Genomic DNA, 20,082 nt, shown 5'->3' with positions numbered 1-20,082 from the left:
GGAGAGAAAGTCAGGAAAAGATAATAAATGCTGATTAAAAAAAAAAAAAACTTCCAGCATGAGAGATGAAATCGGGTTAGTAGATGACAAACACGAGCAACTCAGTTTTTTAAAAATGCCAGTTCAGCTGTTTCTTCTAGGATAACTAATAAAAGTGACTCACATCTCTACTATTTCAAAGTGAATTTCTACAAACCACGTCATTCCTTCTTAAGCAAGAGGAAGCAAATCTTCTGTACACTTTCCCAGCTACCCCCAGGGCACTCCCCATCACCCTCACTGTCTACAGGCACCCAAATGCCACCATCAGCTTCCTCCTAACCTGCCCCTCCTCCTGTGTTTCTCATTGATGACTTTTATGGCCACTCGTCACCAAGCTGAAAGGCAGGGGGCATCCCTGACTCCTTGTCCCCAGACCTCCACAGACACTCCATCTCGAAGCCCCAGACTGTGGTTGCCTCTTCTCTGAACCCACCTCTCGGTCCCAGAGAACCCCACTGCTGCTAAGCCTGCTGTGAGGGTCTTGTTTTCCCTGTCTCCATATTAACACACCTCCCTCTGCACAACATATAGCCTCCTGGCCTCCAATCACCCCAAATAAAAATCTGTTAGTATTGCTCACTGAATACAGTCTCTGCAGTCAATATAGTTATAAGGCACCCAAGGCTCTTCATGCCCTAGCTCCCTCCAATACCTGCTTTGCAACCCACATCTGGTAACTCAGTCCTCCTGCTCCTGCACAGGCATGCAGGTCCACCCCATGTATGCTTGTGCCTCTGTGCCTGCTCTGCTCGGAACACCTCTCTCATCTCTGGGTGGCTAATTCTCTGTAACTAATCTGTTAATATTTGGCTCAGATGTCATCTCCTCCAGAAAGCTTTGCCTGAATCCAAGTACTTTAGTTGGGAGTTCCACAACTCCCCGGCCTCTCATTTGCTAGCACCTTCTGTCAAAATCTTTCGTACATCTGAATACGAATATTCTCTGAACAGATCATGTCTTAGTTGAGTCCGATTGACTTAAGGTTTTTCAAGAGAAACTTTCTTTGTGTCAAAGCAAAATATAGCTCAAGAATTATTCCTTTTAACCCAAACTTTTGGAGCACTCAAGAAAATTTGAAGGCTATGGTGATGTTTTTCAGTGTTGGCTGATGATTAAAATCATCTCTAGGATCATTACAAGGCCAATGCTTAGACCACCACCTGGGGATTCTGACTTAACTGGGCTCAGGATATCAGTGTTGTGATCCTAATGAGCACGCAAGGCTGAGACCCACTGGATTATAGGAAGCTCAGTTGCCGATGGAAGGGCCAGATCTGAAGAGGTTCAGCTGACACCAGTTGGAGGGCTTTCGAAGTTGAATTAGTGGAATGCAACAGGCCTTGAACCACTAGCTATGTGACTTGGAGCAAGCCAGTCATTATTCTAAAGCCTCAGTTTCATGCTTTGCAAAATGGGAATCCCTTGCAGGTTGTTGTGGGGATTAAATGAGATGATCCTTGCAATAATAGTATCAATATTCTCCTCACTTGCTGATTGCAAAGAGTGATAAACCCTAGTATAGACCCACTTGACTATGGTATAATTCTGTATTAAATACACTTGGTTCCACTTTTAGACCTGCCTGAAATTCACCTTGTGATTTAAATTCAATTTAAAGGATTTAAAGCCAGTTTTCATATCTAATTGGGGATTGGGACACAAGAACTTTTTTTTTAAATTCATTGTAAGCTCTAATTATATCCAATTAATGAAAGAAAATAAAAAGGAAGACGGTGCATTGCTTGTGGACAGATTGCTCTTAGTGATAATGCATGTTTAAAAAAGAGCAGAAGGGAAGTGCTGGGATGGCCACTGCTGCATTGGATACTAGAAAACCTGCAGGGATCAGGGTTCTTTCTGGGCAAGCACTGCTGGTCCTGATGTGTTGGCTCAGTTTGTGGTGGTCTTCGTTGGGGTGTCTGTTAGAGGCAGATGAAGCAAATCAAAAGAAAGGCATGTTATAATTTGCCTCAAGGAATTAGTTTACTGTCAATCATGAAATATGCTGGCTCGTTTTCCTGTATTTTGACAGTTCCTGGAAACTTCTCATATATTTCTCCTGGTCCTAATATTACTCAAACGGGAGAAAGCCAAGCAAACACCGTAGGACCTGCAGGCCATGCTGGAAGTCACTTTGCTAGAGTCCCTCATCTCTCTCCCCTGGAGGAGTTACATGCATTTCACAGCACGTGAGAAACACAAAACACCAATTCCCCCCTTCAGGGCTCACTCCACCTGCTTATTCCCTCTCACCACGGTCCTGGGCTTCTGCTTCCCTCTTCCTTCACTTCTACAAATTACTCTCATTTTCTATTTGTTTTTTTTTACTTTTTTCAATCTTTCACTTTTCCTCCTTTCATCTATTTCCATAATAAAACAGTACTGATGTACGACCAAAGAGACCAGGGTAATAGATTAGGTAACTTTGTAACATAAATTCCTAGAAGACACCTACTATTGAAACTGACTCAAGAAGAAGTAGAAAAGCTGAATAGACCTGTGATAAGTAGTGAGTGAATAATCAAAAAAAACTATCCACAAAGAAAAGCTCAGGATTGAATGGCTTCACTGGTGAAATCCATCAGGTCTTTTAAGAAGAATTAATCCCAGTTCTTTATAAATTCTTCCAAGAACCAGAAGGGGAAGAAACACTTAACTCAGTCTGGGAGGCTCACATTACCCTGATACCAACACCAGACAAAACAAGAAAAGGAAACTGCAGACCAAAATGTTTTATGAATATAGTTGTAAAAAATACTCAACAAAACACCAGTAAACTAAATCCAGGAAATATATAAAAGGGATTATACACCATGGCTAAGTAGGATTTATCCTAGAAATTCGAGAAATATGAGACAGATAAGAAGGGAAAGTTTTGGTATGAAGCCCAGACTGCAGCATATGCCTCACTCCTTTGCCAAGTGCTGGGTCCTGAGTCTGGGTCGGGAGGAGGGGGGCGGGCATATGAGGAGTAGGAGGAGTGAAGGGTCACAGTGTTTACCCTCCAGGAAGAACTGCCTCCTCTCCTGTGTAGGGGACTCGGGGACTCGGGGACTCGGAAGTTGTTCTCTGTTTTTCTGGCCTGTCAAGCTGCAAAGACCAGAGATTCACAAAGAGCTTCAAGCTGGATGGGGCTTTAGAGACAAATAAGTCCCAGCTCCCATTTTGCAGGTGGGCAAAACTGAGGACCACAGAGGCAGAGTAAGTTGCAAACAGGCAGGGAGATAACTGGTGGGAACCAGGACTGGAGCTCTCACTCCCTGCTTCTCATCGAGGCTCTTTCCCTCACCTGAGTAATGCCCATTTTTGACCAGTTGCTCAGAGTGGATGCAACTGACCTGGCTGATCTTGTCACCATGGATATCAGGAAGATAATAATAATAATAATAATAATATAGCTAATATTTACATAATATTTACCTTGTGCTAGGCAAAGTTTTAAGTGCTTTAAATGCATTTACTTATTTAATCCCCATAGAACCCTAAAAGGTAAGGATATCAATGTTCCCGTTTTATGGATGAGAAAACTGAGGCAGAGAGGTTAAGCACTCATTTAGTAAGTGGTGGAAGCCTGGCTCTTTGCACAATTAATCCCCATCCCCTCTTGGAGAGGGGAATAAAGAAGTCCTTTTAAAGTTTGATGCCTGCCTTCGAAGTGCTCCCCACATGGAAGAGACATCTCTGCACATTTTTAGAGTTTGCAGAGAGCAGAGCGGACTCTGCAGGATTTTTAGAGTTTGTCTCTGAAGGGGAGAAGTAGACCATAGAACTCAGCAGCGTGGAGCTTCTTTACTGTGGAAATGAGTGAAGCTCCCTCTCTGTGGAGGCTGGTCAGCCTTGGCAGGTCACCCAGGGTCATGGGTCCTCACTCAGGCCCCCATGATGACTCGGGATGCCACAGCTGCCCCGGGTCGGGCCTGACGAAACTCCCTTAAGGGTCAGAGTTCTTCCCGAGCCCTGATCTGACTGGTGCTTAAGGCACGTGGATGTCACATGTGGTTTATCTCCAGAGAGAGGGGAGAGCAGGAGAGCCAGGAGCCTGAGGTTTTTAATATTTTCATGCTTCCTGACCTAAGAGTCCAAGCCAGAGATGAACAGATGCCTTAAAAAGAATCCGTACGTTGGATTGAACAACAAGGGCTTAGCAATGGCACTGCTTCACCGTCACAAGCTTCTCAGAAGTGTCCTTTAAACAATCCTGGTGGCACCACAGACCACTGGTCACTTGGAAGGTGGCCTTCCCATGGGAAGAGGCAGTGGCATCTCGCCATTCCTACCTGGCCAGTGCCTGCAGGGGTATGCCCTTCACCGGGGTCATGGTGTGGGTCTGGATGGGCCCCAGAGGGCACCCGAGCAGTTTGATGACTCTGATTAACATACAGAGTGAAACGACCCCCCTGTCTCCTTTGTTAAACCTGCCCTCTCCGGCTATCACGGAGGCACATAGTAGGTGCTCAATAAATGTTTGTGGAATTAATAAACGATGCCCTCGCCCCCTCTTAACAGAAAGCAGCTTAATAGTGTCAACACCGTGAAGGTGGTCTTGTTTACTTTTTAAATCTAGAGAAAGTGCAGAGCACGGTGGGCTCAGTACCACGGGAGTCGCAGGGTGAAACTAATGTAAGTTCGTCGGATCTGATGAGGACCTCTGCCGCCAGCGGTATCTTCTAGTGAAGGTTCCTGCTACATGCTTCCCGTGTGTGTTTGTGCCCTGTCCCCGGACCGCTGCCTCCTTGAGGACAGAAGGACTGCACTCCACAGACCTTGCATCCCTACCACCTAGTCGCATCCTCAGAACACAGTAGGGACTCAGGAAGAGGCTCTATGCACAAAGTGTGAAAATACGAGCACACATCTCACAGGAGTTATCAGTGGATGCCATGCTCAGAACTCCTTACAGGAATTTTGTCCTTCCAGGACACTTGCTGCGCTCCCATAAATAGCCGAGAAAGACTTCTGAACATGGATATAGTTGTGTTTAGTGTCTGCTCACGAAGGAGGCAGTATATGAAGTGAACACGGGCATTAAGTCATCAGATTGATTTCAGATCCACAAATAAGTGGCTATGTGCCCTTGGGGCAGATGATCCACTTGTACTAGCTTTTTTTTTTTTTTTTTTTTTTTTAAGGCAAGAGACAAGCATGTCCGTTTGCCATTGTTGGTTTGGATTAAACAAGATTCTGATCGTCAAGAGCTTTGAACACCATTGGTGCTAAATAAATGTAATTTCCTTTCCTGTGGGCCTCTCTCCTTACTCTCTCTGTCCTCATTTTCCTCCTCTGAAAAATAAGGTGGTGACTCTTAAAGGTCGTTTGCATGGGTGAATGTGGACAGAACAAGATGTCCTGTGACCCCTTTGAGAGTAGAGGGGCAAGGACAGTGACGTGAATGTATTTTCCTTCAAAGGAGATGGTTTATCAGCAAAGCACCACCACACAAGCTAGTCACCGCCACTGCCAGCAAATAACCCGCAGCAACCTTCTGCTGGGGCTGGAGCCCATTTTCAGGGCTGTAAACGCTGCTGCAGGGTCGCTGGGATTGAGTGGTTTCCCTGAGCCCTGAGAGCTTAATGAGATGGTCTTAAGACTGTTGACTTGCACCTTGCAGTTCTTTATAAATGACACAAAGTGTCCAGGAGGCTGTCACTTTCCCAGTCTACCCCAGAAGGCAGGTCTTAGACCTGCTTGTTATGGAAACTCTGTTGTGGGTGATTCTGGTCTACAAAGAACAAACAGCTCCCGGGGAGGGCCAAAGACTGGGTCCCTTTTTGAAACAAGGAACTTCTTTCGGAAATCTGTCCCAGATAAAGTGAAGCTGTCTTCCAGATACCTAAGGAATTTTAAGGCAATGATGGTCACAGCCAGTCCTGTCTGTGCTTTCAAGGACCCATGGAGGGATTCCAGTCCTTGTCCCAAATCTCCCACCTGCAGACTGAAAATATAGCATATTCATGTTGCACACCTCCCAGGACACCTGTGAGCCCTCTTTGGAGAGACTTGCTCAGTTTTGGCTCTGAATAAAGAACACTTTGTCTGATTATGTGCATTAAGGTTTGCATGGCTGATCTAAGGTTTGGGCTGAAAGCGGGGAGAACTGGCCACCTGCTGCGCACTTAAAGTGGGGGTGGGGGAGGTTAGCACAGGTTGAGGCAAAGGACAGAGAGGGACCCTCCAGCCAGCCAGCCAGCCAGCCACCCCTGCTTCGAGTGGTTGTATCTCACCCCCAGACACCCTGGTTCTATGCAAGGGGGCTTTCCATCACAAGGTACTTTCCCTTACACAGTCCAGAACAAACCAACCAAGCAAAGGCCATAATCCTTTGTTGGGTATCGCCTTCACTTAATGCTTCTTATCCCTGGCGCGAGCCTTTCAGCTGATGGGTGTCCCAGGAAGGCTTCTAGGTGTGCTTGGTTTGTTACTGGGTTAGTGACACAGAAGCAGAAGAGAAGCCTTGCAGGGAGCTCTGGTCCCCACTGCAGGTGGTCCCTACCATGTCGCTCTGTGACTGTGTGGCCCCGTACGCAGCAATTCCATTGGACGGTGTGGCCGGCTGCGGTGTGTCAGGCTGGATGTAGCCTCTTCTGTCGATGAGGCTGCCAGAGAAAACAAAATGATATGGAGGAAGAGAGTGAATAAAGAGCCAAAGATGCCATCAGCATGATTGTAATTTCCATTTGGGGCTCCCTCCTCCTGTGTGGGACCCCACTGCTGGTGTCTCGGGATAGATCCCGACTTACTTTCATGACAGTCACCTACCAAATTCCATCACCTCTGCCTTTAAGAAATGCTTGCAGCATCTGTCCCCCACCCCCGCCTGCACCTGCTGCAGACTCCCATGGTCTCCCACCCACCCCCCAGCCCCTGCACCCAGGGCCAGCACGGCCATTGGTGCTCCATCCAGGCTTTGTCAAGTCTCCCGGCCTGCTCTCACTGCTCTGGAGGCGCCCTGTCACCTGCTCTGGGCCTCACCCCACTTGTCCCCACTTTCTGCTCCGGCCTCAGTCCACGCCTTCTTGTTACAAGCACAGCGTTCCCAGGCTCATCCCCTCTGCAAGAGTGAGACACCCTCCTGCACGTGCGCAATGCACAGCACAGAAGCCCAGCCCAGCCCCAGCCCCACGTGCACTCAGGTGTCTGCCATCCTGGCATTTTGCTCAAGTTCTGGTTTTTCTTGCCCCGGGTCAGCCTCCCTTCCACTCCTCTGTCCGTTCTCCATGGCCAGGTTCCAAAGCCCCCAGCCCTTGCTCTTTCTTGCCCTTTCTCTGGATTCTTTGGGCCCTGCTTGCGACTCCTTTAGTGGCACATACCACTTTCGGCCTGGTGTCGCCGTGATTTTATAGACAGTCCCCTCTGTCCAGCAGTCCGCCAACTCCAGAGGATAGTCTTATCTTTTCTCCCCGCAAAGCACCTGCGTCTCCACCCTGGACTGGGGCCCTCTGCAGTGCCCCCGGAGCACCCTGTTAGTCACATCATGTCAGCATCACCCACTTCCAGACTTGCATCTGCCGTGAAGTGTAAGCCCCAGGAGGGCAAGGACCAGGTCTTCTCAATCATCGATCTCCACAAGTGACACTCACTAGGAGCTGAGTGACAAGAAGGTTGGTGGCTGGATCAACAGAAGTGGGTCCCTGCCTCCCGAGGCAAATTTGCAGAATCATGGCATCATTTGTGAATAATAAAGCCACCTCTTCTGTGCTCCATGGCGCTGTTGCCCAGACAGAAGGTAGGGGGAAGCTTTACGTTGCCATCAAAAGAGCTGCCTTTTTTTCCTCCCTGAGTCAAGGCTCAGTGTTGACCTCGAGTCTAAGGGCAGAACTGCAAAGACCTCAGCTAATGAGAGGGCGCTCCTGGTGTGAGCCCATGCGTGGGGCTCAGCCACACGCCCTGCAGCCTCCGCAAGATGCCTCAGAGCCCCCCCTGTGCCTGCACACGTCCTGGTCCCCTGAGGCCACCCTCCAACTGTCAGTATGGCTCCCAGGAGACAAGAGTTTTCCCAACTGCCACCTGTAGGTCTTTGGACGACGTTAAAATATGCTTGTGACAAGATCTTGAAATGGGACTCTCTCTGCTTCCAGTTTTGGTTGGATTCTCAGAGGTTTAGGAAAACCAATAGGCAACAAGAACCTCCATCTTCCAAAGGAGGGGTGCTGGAGTCCCGCACAGCTCACACCAAGTTTGTGATCCCCTGCGACAGCACGGAAGATCCAAGTGGAAAGAGCAAAGAGAGGTGCCGTGGACCTTAAGTGGTCATCTGCAGCCCACTGTGGGGGCCTCGCAGGTGTCCTGGACCAGAGCAAGCATACAATGGGGGTGGCACTGTGTCTTTCTAGAAGATGTGCTGAAGTCCTAACCTGGCCACGGGGGAAGGGGTGGAGAGTGTTGCCCTTTGGTGAGCTCCGGGGTCCCTACCCATGGAAATGACAGTGGTTGAGGACACGAAAGTGTCTGAAGTCCTTTGTTTTGTTTTGTTTTTGTTTTAGGTGGCCAGAGAAATTAAGGGACTTGCAGGAGATTTCATTCAGGAGCAAAAAACCAAACCAAACCAAACCAAAATAAAATAAAACAACAACAACAACAACAACAACAACAAAACCCAAACAAACAAAAAAATACCCAACTAGGTTCTCAAGAGAGTCTGAAAAGACAGAAGAAGAGAGGACAAAATAAACTTCTCAGCCTTCATTCTGTGCATTCAGTCTGTTTAATGGACCAGCCACATACCTAAGACTGTGACATTCTGCCCTGAGTCTTCTTTCAGTCCTCACAATGGCCTGGGAGCTCCTCTGATCTGTACGTGCTCCTCTTGCCTCACCTGTTGCTGCACCCTCTGTGGTCCTCTCACTCCTACACACGAGCTCCTCTGACAGGCCATACACTCTCCTCTCACCTCAGGGCCTTTGCACATGCTGCTCCTGTTTGTCCTCCTTCTAGTTTCCTTCCCCCAGTTCCTACTCATCTGTTACAAAAGATGACAACTTAGGCCCTCTCCTCTGGGAAGGCCTCCTGGGTGTCCCATGGAAACTGCACTCCACTCTCTGTCACAGCTGCTCCTTGACTGTTAGATTTGCCATTCTAGCACTGGCCCACAGGGCCTGACCCTGACACCTTGGGACTATCTGTCTTTCCAATTTTCCATTCCTTCTGCCAGGCTTGTATGAGGACCCCTCTCCCAAACCTGGCCAGTCCTACCCCACTGCCATACACACCCCCAGGGACCCATTCAGGAAACCAAATGTGGTTCATAGCTTATGAAGACACTCTGATGAGCACGTTGTCATACCATTTCAGAACATTTTAGAGGCAACTCAGGTGCATGATTCTGGGCATGTTGGTGGTTCTTAGACTCCATTAGACAGGCTTGGCTGGGACACTCGTGGAAGGCTCTGCCCTCTTAGGGGTACAGGGGTTGGTGAGGTAGGGCAGTACAAGAAGGGGCAAAGAGGGCAACAGGAGGGAGGAGCAGAGACAAGAACTACCCTTTATCATCTCTGCCCAGGTCCAGCTCCAGGAGCCTGTGGGCACCACAGGAGAGGCCAGTGGCCCATGTTCACTTCACAGACCCAAGAGTGGTTCATGCAGTTCTGAGGGAGGGCCGTACTCGAGAAATGCCCCATCCAGAGGGACTTGGGTTTTAGAAAGAATACAGCCCCAGTTAACTGAGCCACAGTAAGACATTTTACCCAGCCATGGAAGGTTTAAGTTTGGTTGTGACAAGATTTGATATACAAACAATACAAAGCAGCGCCAAATGCAAATCAAAGAGTGGGGAACAAGAAAAGAGATTTGTTCAAAATATGAGACTTCTAAATTCCTTTCCTGGATTTGGATGTGTATTTTAGATTTGAGGAAGGAGGCTTGTTCAGTTGTCATTTGCCTCTTATGCTCCTCCAAGGCCTCTAGCCTGGGCTTCATCGCCTGAGCCCACAGTCCGCAAATAAATGCATGCTGGTAGGAAACAAAGCCAAACTGTAAAAAAAAAAAAACCCAAGCATTTCCTGATGGATTTTCTGGCCTAAAGAGCTCTCAGAGGGATCCCTGGGTGGGTCTGGAGCTCTCTGGGGGACAGGCTGGCACCCCTCCAGGCATGTCTGACTCCCCTGTCCAAGGTGGTCCTCCCCCTCAAGTCCTGGGCTCTCCCTTCCTACAGCCCCTCCTCAGAGGAGGCCTCTGTGCGACAGGCCAGGGGCTCCTGATGGCCCTCATTCAGGAGGAGAGTAGCACGCTAGGCTCCCGATTTCCTGGGCCTAACCTAGAAAACAATCAATTTCTAATTACTCATAGTACCAGTAACATACCCTCAGTATCAATTAATATGTAGCCTCGGAATATATGCTTGGATTTTGTTTCTGGGGGGAGGGCAACACTCTTACTTCCTTAATGGTATTTCACTGAGGCTTATAATAAAATCAAATTTGCATTCCATGAGCACGCATGGGCAATGACAGCCACGGAGGTACAAGTGCAGTGATGCTGCCTTGGAGATGCTCGCAGCAGGTTTGTGGAGTCTCTCCATTTATGCATTTAGAGGCCAAAAGGGAGGAAGTAGCAATGGTTTGGAAACTCATTCTAGAGACTCAGAATACCTGCTTAATAAATATGCTGGATGACTGATTAATCTGTTGGAAAGGCTCTACAGGAGTGTCGACTCACAAATAATCAGTTGGGGATTGCATCTTGTACTTGTGTAATCCTGCCTGGGGGGCAGCATGCAGTGTTCCACACATGCTGGTTCTGATGCCAGGGGCCTGGGTTTGAGTCCTGACCAGGTGGCATTTACTAGCTCTGTGAACATGGGCACGTTTAGTAACCTCTCTGTGCCACTTTCCTCACCCACAAAATGGGGTATAATAGTACTTATCTCTTACAGAGCCATATTTTAAAAACAGATTCATATAGGGGTATCTGGGTGGCTCAGTCAGTTAAGCATCCAACTCTTGATTTTGGCTCCAGTCATGATCTCAGGGTTATGAGAGTGAGCCCCGAGTTAGGCTCCATGCTCAGTGTGGAGTCTGCTTGAGATTCTTTCTCCCTCTTCCTTTCCCCCTGCTTGCATGCACTCTCTCTCTCTAAATAAATAAAAGCTTTAAAAGCTGATTCATATAAAGCACTTAAAACAGATCTAACACTGTTCATGAGTGTCAGCTACTGCCATCATAGTGCCGTCCTATTACTGTCACCACAATCTGGAAGCTTCAGCTCATGCTGATCTCTCCTGCTCAACTATTTTAGCATGTATATTCTATATAACTCAGCTCTTAGCACCCATTTCTCCAGGTTTTCTGATTGCTTCCTACACTGCATCCTGGCCTCCCTACTAAGCTAACCACAGCTCTGTGTTCATCACAGATGTTCAAGATGACTCAATAATTAATGCGAGGCATGATCCTCAGTTTCCCTATTTCAATCCTTAGGAGATTTTCCCTATCCTTGACACAAATTCAGTGAAAGAATAGAAAAGATGGCAAGAACAGCACGATAAACTGAGCCAGATTTCTATTTTACTAGGGCCACGACGCTGTGCATGAAGCCGACCACTGGCCCGGCGGTCATCCAGAGCGTGTGATCAAATCTAACAGTGGGTTTTGTGGCCGGGTCTCTACCTTGTAAGGCCTGTGCTGCCACAGCTAATTTGTTGGCTTTCCCCAGGTCCACTAAAGAGCATGACGCTCTCCAAATCTCACCTTGGAGAGATGGGCCCACACAGGGCAACACAGCAATTTGTAAAGATATTCCCGTAGCTGTAGGGATTGTAATTCTCTTTGCCTCTTTTATTTGACCAAGATCCTTTAATCTGAAAGAAAAGGAGAGTCAATAACACCAATGCCACAGTTTAGGTGAATTGGATTGTAAGAAGCTCATAAAGAATGCAAATCATTTTTACTCATTTCTTTGATAGGAGAAACTGAAGCATTTTCACAAGGAAAACTGACATTTACCCCAACCTTGGAAACATCCCCAAACAGCAGGTCAAATGAGGGGGAAAGTAACATTCTTTGGGGACAATGATCTCTTGTGTCTACTACGTGGTATACCAGCAGCTCAGCTCACAGAAGCCCATGGAGGTTTTTCTCAGATTCACAGCTGGCGTGCTCAACAGCCATGAAACGGATGGTGGCCAAGAGTTAACTGGGCTCCCCCAACTGCCAACTTCCAGCCTGCCTGAATCCGGCCTCACAATGTCACTGAAATAATTTCACAGGTTCAAATATCCACAGTTACGAAATACAGATAACTCCATTAATTTCTTAATTCACGTATCATCAAGCCTTTAAGGCAATCTGACTGAATCTGAGGCATTTAATCGCTGTACTGACAGAAACTTCTGTCAGAATCTAAATATTCAGAACAAAGAGGACCAGGCCAATGAGCAACATTTCCAACATCATGTTTCCTGTTCTTATCCCTCCTCTCCGGCCACATTAGGTCTAGGCAGATAATCCTGGACAAAACATCAAACTCTGGGTCGGGGCGGCCTCTTCCAAAAATGAGACGGAAGTGTTAAACGTGAGAGGTGGATTCATTCGTTCACCCCCTGCATGTCAGCCACTGTCTCTCTCCAGGGGATGTGTGACATGCGACTCACAAAACTACTGGAAAGGAAGAGAAGATAATCTCCTCCACTAGTGTTTGGAATTGGGTGTCACTTTGCAGGCCTCAGGATCTAAGGGACATGGTCAGAAAGTAGGACAATCCAGAGATTCCCAACTGGGAATCATGGAGGCCAACGTAGGAAGATGCTTCTACCTCACAATCTTGGCTCTCGGAGGCTCGCTCTGGAACGGGATGTGCAGAAGGCCCTGGCCCCCAAGCCCTCCTCCCCTCTCCCCCTCCGCCTCTGGACACAGACACCCCCACCCCCACCCCCACCCCCACCCCGGCCCACCAGGAACTTACATCTTCATTGGTGGTCTGGTTGGAGCTGATCAGGTACGTGTGGAAGCCCGACAGGCCGACTATAGACCAGACGGAGAAGAAGCACACCACAGCCTCCAGCACAGTGGCCCGGAGTCAAGGAGCAGAACGGGGAAGGCAGGGAAAGCTCTCGGGGTGTCTGAGGAGCCGGGATGGCGCGAGGCTTCGACGGGAAACACCCACAGACACTCCCTCAGGCCTGTCAGTCTGTCTGGTTTCACGTCAGGGCTGTCCCTAAGCCAGAGGAGCATCCTTCAGGGCCAGCCCCGCGGCCTCTCTCTTCCAGCTCCACCTCACTGGTGCTCAGGGAGCGATCACTGGGCTCCCTGAACGTTGCCTGTTTACTTCCTCACGGCTGGCCGTTCCCCTGGGCGTCACCCCACCTGCCCTTTGCCTTTCCCCGCAACACACTGTGCAGCCAGCGAAGCCGGGGGGAGGCTGGCGGGAGCCGGCAGCGGCCCAGGCCGCCAAGGGAAGGCTCGACGCTGAACATCACCGCAATCCCAGGCTTTAATCTCGCCTTCTGAATACCGAGGACTGTTGTGTCAACGGGTCTCTCCCCCAGCTTGATGCTGAGGGTGTGGGGAACTGTCACAGTTGGCAGTGAGGTGCGGTCCCGGCCACCGGCAACTATAAGCCTGGGCAGGCCTTATCTTCATGGCTTTCTCTCTCCCTGGATGGTCCCTTCACCAGTTGGTGGCTGCCCACCCGCACCTATGGTTGGGCTTCGGAGTCAGTGGGGGCATTTCTCAGAGTGGCATCAGGGTGAGGTGTATCTTTACTTACGAGGACCCCTTAGCCCGCCCGACACATAAGGCTATTTTCAGCTATTTGGTGGGCAACTAGGAAATGTGGATGTTGACCGACCAGACACTGAGCGATGAGGAGTTCAGAGTTCCACAAGATGCTCTATCACCGGAGGAGAGAAAGTGTGGTATTCTTCAACAGAGGAGATAAATCAACCCAGACTTTGGCAATTTGAAAGGACTAGAGAATTTTTCTGTCCCAAAAATGTTTATAAAATTCTATTTACAAGATACAGATGTTTCTCAGGGAAAAAAAATATCCATCATACGTCTGGGAGTTGCATCCCCCATCGTTAAGTTACAGGCCGGAGAAGCAAATACCCACGCGTTCTCGATGCTCCCACGGATTGAAGCCATAGATCATGCTGTAATACATTGCCATTGATTTTTTTTTTTTTTAGGATTGGGTATAATTCATCTTTAGGCCATAGAAATGAATATCATATTCAGTACAGTGTCATAATCGGCCATGTCATTATTAATAAATACCATCGTCTGGGGTGGCATATAAAAATAAGAGAAATGAACAGGCTCCTGCCCTGACTTTCCACATCAGGATAAACTGCTGGCTCTGCTCTTGGAGAGGCAGAAAAACACTTTACTCTCCTAAGGTTTAAACTTCTAGAAACCGCAAGCACTCAGGAAAGCACCACTCTGAAATTAAATGGGTATCTGAAGAGGAGAAGAATGTGCTGCTGCCAGCTAGCTAAGACGAAAACAGCCCAGAGCACCCAGAGTCTTACAGATGCCAACCACCGTGCTCCTGGTGGGCCCCGTCTGTTCCTCAGGGAGGCAGGCAGGAGGTAAACAAAAGGGAGGGGTAGTTACATCACTTGAGAAGAGGAAAGTAAGTTGGAATTTTGGAAAAGCAGGTAAGTATGGATAAGTAGGGAGGATCTGTGGGGGGCGAGAGAGAAGCAGACCCCACCCCAGGGCTGCCACCAGCCAACGCACCCTTTTCATTTCTCCCAGGGTTGTTTGGGTAGGCAAGTGGTGATGAAGGGGGGTTTCGGGGACACATGGGGACACACGGATGGTGGCCCTTGTAGCAAAGATGGTCTCATTCTCAACTGGCTTCTCAAGGTGAGGGCTCACAGATGCCCCTCTTCTGACCATCCCAGCCCCCGTTTCGGGACAGACTGGGGAGGCAAGTCACACGGGGTTTGAAAGCAGAGGTGAAGTGGAGTGCAGGGAAAAGACAAGAGCTAGAAAGATCAGAGAGGAGGGGACACATGACAGAAGAGAAAGGATCAGGGTAGAAAAGGGAATAAAGAATGAAAGCAAAAGGTTTACTTGCTGAATAATACAGGCAGAGCTGAACTTCTGTCTCAGAAGTACTTTAGGTGTCTCTAAAAGTTTACGATCCAGGTAGAACGATGGTGATGTCAAAATATACATATGCGTGTATATGTATGCGTGCATATGCGTGAACCATATAAAAACTGGCGTGTCAAAGCGGAGGAGGATCACAGCATTTAGGGTGGCTACCGCTCGTGTTCTGGCTGCTGTTCCATTTGCAATGCCACTTAAAACGATCACTCCTCAAAGGAGGCATTGTTACCAGTGGACACAGAACTTTAAAGGCTTATAGCTCCAAAAATAAACTTGCAGTTTTCTATATTATCTTGTGAGCATTAGAGGCGATTTATAAATAGCAGAATGCAGTTGCATGGTTAGCTCACAGCTGTGTCAAAATGACATGAATTCAAGGCAGGATGCAGGATGCAGCCCACCTGCGCTTGCCACTGATAGCGGATCCCTCCCCCCCACCGTGTGTCTTAAGGAGTCGTCACCATCATCATAACCACTTGTGGCTGGTGTGTGTCTGGCTACGTGTCAGGTGGTACTCCAAAGGCTTCCCATGGATTAACTCACTATTGATCCTCAGTGACCCAGGGAGAAGTGTGATTCCCAATTACCCAATAGGGAAACTGAGGCAGAGAGCAGTTCAGTACTTTGCTTGAGAAATCGCAAAGCTGGGGATGGACCCCTGGAAGTGTGGTTGTGTCAGTGCAACAGAAAAGCCGTGGGCTGGATCCTTTCCTATTCCCGCTGAGGGCCCAGTGGCTCTAGGCTGACTATAACCCCTTACTGGGGGAGGTAGGGACCCTCCTTGTCACAGATTAGTGACCCTATGGCAGCTTGAGTAGACCACAACCCTTCAACTTCACTCTTAGGCTGGGGGACAAATATTTAAACAACACATCTTCTCACTGACTCGAAAGACAGATGTTGACAATATCTACGCCATTATAAGATCAATATAAATTTCTCTTGAATGTATCAAAACCCATTTACTGAGATTTTTAAAAGGGGAAATGAGGGAAAAACATGCCAATTCCACTAAGAGCCAATTTAATAAGCCGTTGGATGTTTATTGCTGCTGAGATGGTTCCAAATTATAGCAGTTACCATGGCCAGCTTCTGTCTCCCTCCAACCCCCAGTAAGACAGTGAGCTACTGCTGAGGCCAGGGGGGTGTCATTAAATTCCCTGTAGCTCCTAACCCATGATGTTGCATATCGAAGTACTCACTAGATAGCTGTGGGATGCAAAACCATGAAAAATGATGATGGGCAGACACGTCTCCATTGAGTTTCTGCACCATCCTAGGGGTGCCCGCTCTGTGCCTTTTTGTGGAACCAGCCCTGCATTTAGGACAGAAGCGGTGGGGAAGGATTCACTCCCTGCCCTAAGGAAGTAAGGGTCCGTTTGCCTGTGGGAAGTTAAGCAAGGTGAGAGTCCCTTGCATACACATGGGAAGAGTGTTGGGTTGGACAGCATGGTGGGGGCATCTCAGTATTTGGAAAATCACAAAAGGTGAGAGATCATGGAACTAAAGATTTTTTAACCTTTCTGGATCCCCCCTCTTTTCTCAGAAAAAATGCACACGTAATTATTTCCTTATAATTTCAGGAGTTTTACAAACTCCCCTGACACCTCTCCATAGATACACAAGGACCTGTTAAGATGTCCTGATTTATTTTAATCCCTTAATTTTACAGGTAGGAAGCTGAGTCCCGGAGAAGTCAAGCCTCTTATAAAAACTCACACAGTAGTTCATGGTAGAACTAAACTAGAACTTGGTCTCCAGAACTTCTAGGACACAAAGAACCCTTCCCAAGGCCCCATGTGATGGCAGTGTCACAAGACAGGCTGTCATCTGGGGGCTCGGAGCATACAGCAACAAGGCTGAGACCACCACGCTCATTATTCTCATGGTCTTTGTCTCTCTTAGTATGTCACCAGCCATCTTTCCATTTTCCAGCAATCAGGCTGGTGATGGTATTTTTTGCCAAATCCAGATAATAGTTTATTTTAAGAAGTCTGTGTTTCATGTGCATTTCTTCACTGACCCAAACCCCCTGGATTCCAGAATGGTGGGAGAAGCCAAGTCCAGGAGCTGCCTCTTCTTGAGCACTGAGCTTACGAGGCTCTGGGGGGCACTTCTCTATGGAGCCAGAGCCCTCCAGCATTTTAATATGCTTCAGGTCTCTGTCGTGGGTTCTGATGTTTAAAATGTAAGAAACCAATGTTCTTGGTAATCTTTTTTCTCCCCTAAAAATTACAGTAAATTCGGCAATGCTTCCTTACAGGAAGAGTTTTGATGGAAGAGTGGGTATCAGCAAGATTTCCCTTTCTTCTCCAGATTTAGCGTCTATGTCAGCATTTAATGCTTGTAAATATTTGGGTTCAGGAATTTGTCAGCATGTTTTCCTCATCCATCGGATGGGGAAATTCTTAGAGATGGGAAAATACAGCTTGTGTCCCCCTCACCCGAGTGCCATCTCTGTGTTTGGGGTGGGGTCTTCACATCTAAGTGATTCATGTGACAGACACATGGGAAGTCATGGAGACCCTTCAGTCTGGATCACGTGAACATCATCTCTCATTCTCTGAAATCCTTTTGTCCTACATTCTTTAATACTGAGAAATAAAGGTGCATGTTCTCCCCAATTAATCTATGAAGTCACTGTAATTCCCATCAAAATTCCAACTGGAATTTTAAAAGAGAAATTAGACAAACTGACTCTAAAATTCATCACAGAGAGAAAATGTGCAAGAATGGGTAAGAAAACTTGGGGGGAAAATCAAGGGTTAGGGGATGGGAGGAGAACGTTTAGTAAACAAAAGGAGGTGAGAGTGTGAAAGAGACGTGTGGGCAAGTAGAGGTACTGAAGGCATTTCAAATTAGGGGCAGAAGAATACACTGGTGGTTCTCAAAATGTGGCCCGTGGAACCTTAGGGTCCCTGAGATACTTCAGGGAAACCCCCAGGTCAGAGCTATTTTCCTATTGATGCTATTCTCTCCTTTGAGGGCTTCATCTAGAGGCTGCATGATGCAAGACTCATGTCCTCGCTCTCAGCAAAATAGGATGACTGCTGGTGCATTCTGTGTTTTAAAAATTTCTCAGCTAGTTTTAAACATGACCTCTAGAAATTTATATATATATATTTAAGATATCTAAATACTCGTCAACAGAAGCATACACTATGGTTCCTTTGCCTTCTGAAATTCTATATATATATAGAAATATATATATATCTCTATAATCTACATAAACAGAAGCTCTTTGGGTCCTCAATAATTTTTAAGAGTAAAAGAGTCCTGAGATCAAAAAGTTTGAGAACTGCCAGAATAGAATAGTGAGCATTACTGGGACACATCACTAAACATTTGGGAAAAATAAAGTGAGAATTTTAGTAAACACACACACAATCAGATTACAGAGAATTTACTCTAACTGAAGAAATAAAATATAAAAGAGGAAAAGAAAGGAAATAGTCTTACAATTTGGAAGTAGAAATATAAGTTACAAAATCTAGGAGTCATTATAGTCAATCTATAAAACTTATAGATTGATTTCATTAAAAAGTTAACCTTTTTTGTATTAAAATTAAGTTAAAAGGTAACTGACAAGTTGGGAGAAAAATATTGGCAAGAGATATTAAATGGTTATTGTTGAGAATAAAGAACATGTTAATAGGAAAAGAACACAGAACCGGATTACAAAATGGACAGAATACGGACTGGCATGTTGTGGCAATGGAAAAAAAGTCAACGAGCAGGAAAATAAGCACAGGTGACTATTATCCAGAAAATGGAAATTAAAACAATGATTTATTTCCCCCCCAACGAACTAGCAAAAGTCACAGAACCGATGACATCCAATGTGGGTAAAGGTGTGAGGAACTAGGAGGACAAATTGGTACCACCCCTTTAGGGGACAATGTGGCATGCCTCATTAACTTCCATCTCAGAGATTCCACATTTAGCTGTCAATCCTGCAGAAACACTACTTGTGTGTAAGGAGACATGTGCAAGAGCACTCACTGCCTCATTTTTTAAGCAGTAAAAAAAATTAAGAAATCTAAGTACTCATCAACGGAAGCATACACTATGGTTCCTCTGCCTTCTGAAATTCTCTAAAGCAATTGAGAAAAAATGAGGTAGATCCACATGTTGACACGGAAGTTATCTTCAGGAAATATTTAAAAATCAAACCATTGGATAATGCAAAGATTATGACCCTTTTTAGATAGAAACTGTCCCTGCAACAGTATATTGTTATGTGTATGGATTCCTAGAATACCACCTGGGAAGACCCACAAAAACAGACAATTCTTACAAAACGATGGAGGAACGGTCAAGAGCAGCACTCCTTTTTTTACTCTTATGTTTCCATTTGAAATCTTTTACAGTGAGAGTATGGTCTTGTTATCCTTGAGTGATTTAAGAAACCCGACACCATCCTCCCCCACTTTGTGACCTCATGAGAGGTCATCTGATGCTTATTCTTCATGGGACTCCCTCAGTCTGACTGGCTAGGGGCAGCAGGAAAGCATCTTGGTTCCCTGCGTGGGGAGAGGGGCTGGTGGTGGGGAGATCCGGACTCGAGTTCTGGCAATACCACTGAGCACAAATTGAGGTCATGTGACCCTTCAGTGCAGGCCCAGCTGTCGGGACCTAAGGACACCTGTCCTACCTATTTTCTGGGGTCCCTCCGAGGATCCACAGATAGGGGGATAGGAGGGTTTATCCTGAAAGCCGAGTGTAGCTAGCAAAGACCTGTGCTGCCTTCATGAATCGTGCAATGGGCAGTAGGGCGTCCCTCCTTTCTGAGAGCACTGAGCCAACCGCAAGCCTACTACCAAATTCCATTAAAACAGAACCATGCCCATTAGGCCATCGGTGCCTTTCAGACAGTGTACCTCGAAATGAATGCAAATTTGGGATAAAACGGCTCTCCATCAAAAGCCTCCACACACATAGAATCAATTACTGTTTGATTTACCAACCACTGAAGACTCCCGCTCGTTCG

At 47.1% G+C, this 20,082-nt stretch overlaps 1 protein-coding gene across 5 annotated transcripts in view; it reads right to left on the bottom strand.

Moving 5' to 3' along the window:
• ZDHHC14 (zinc finger DHHC-type palmitoyltransferase 14) overlaps positions 1 to 20,082 on the bottom strand; it is a 283,131-nt gene that overhangs the window by 12,293 nt on the left and 250,756 nt on the right. For all 5 annotated transcript variants that reach the window (XM_038526426.1, XM_038526424.1, XM_038526425.1 and 2 more), the window contains exons 6-8: positions 12,937 to 13,039; positions 11,724 to 11,833; positions 6,533 to 6,635 (exon numbers count right to left, since the gene is read on the bottom strand). In XM_038526426.1, coding sequence (XP_038382354.1) covers positions 6,533 to 6,635; positions 11,724 to 11,833; positions 12,937 to 13,039 — 316 coding nt within the window. The remainder of the gene's footprint in view (positions 1 to 6,532; positions 6,636 to 11,723; positions 11,834 to 12,936; positions 13,040 to 20,082) is intronic.

This window comes from Canis lupus, chromosome 1 (genome assembly GCF_011100685.1).
Source record: "Canis lupus familiaris isolate Mischka breed German Shepherd chromosome 1, alternate assembly UU_Cfam_GSD_1.0, whole genome shotgun sequence".
Taxonomy (NCBI): Eukaryota; Metazoa; Chordata; class Mammalia; order Carnivora; family Canidae; genus Canis; species Canis lupus.
Note: the sequence above shows the minus strand (reverse complement) of the source record. Positions and strands in the feature narration are given on the sequence as shown.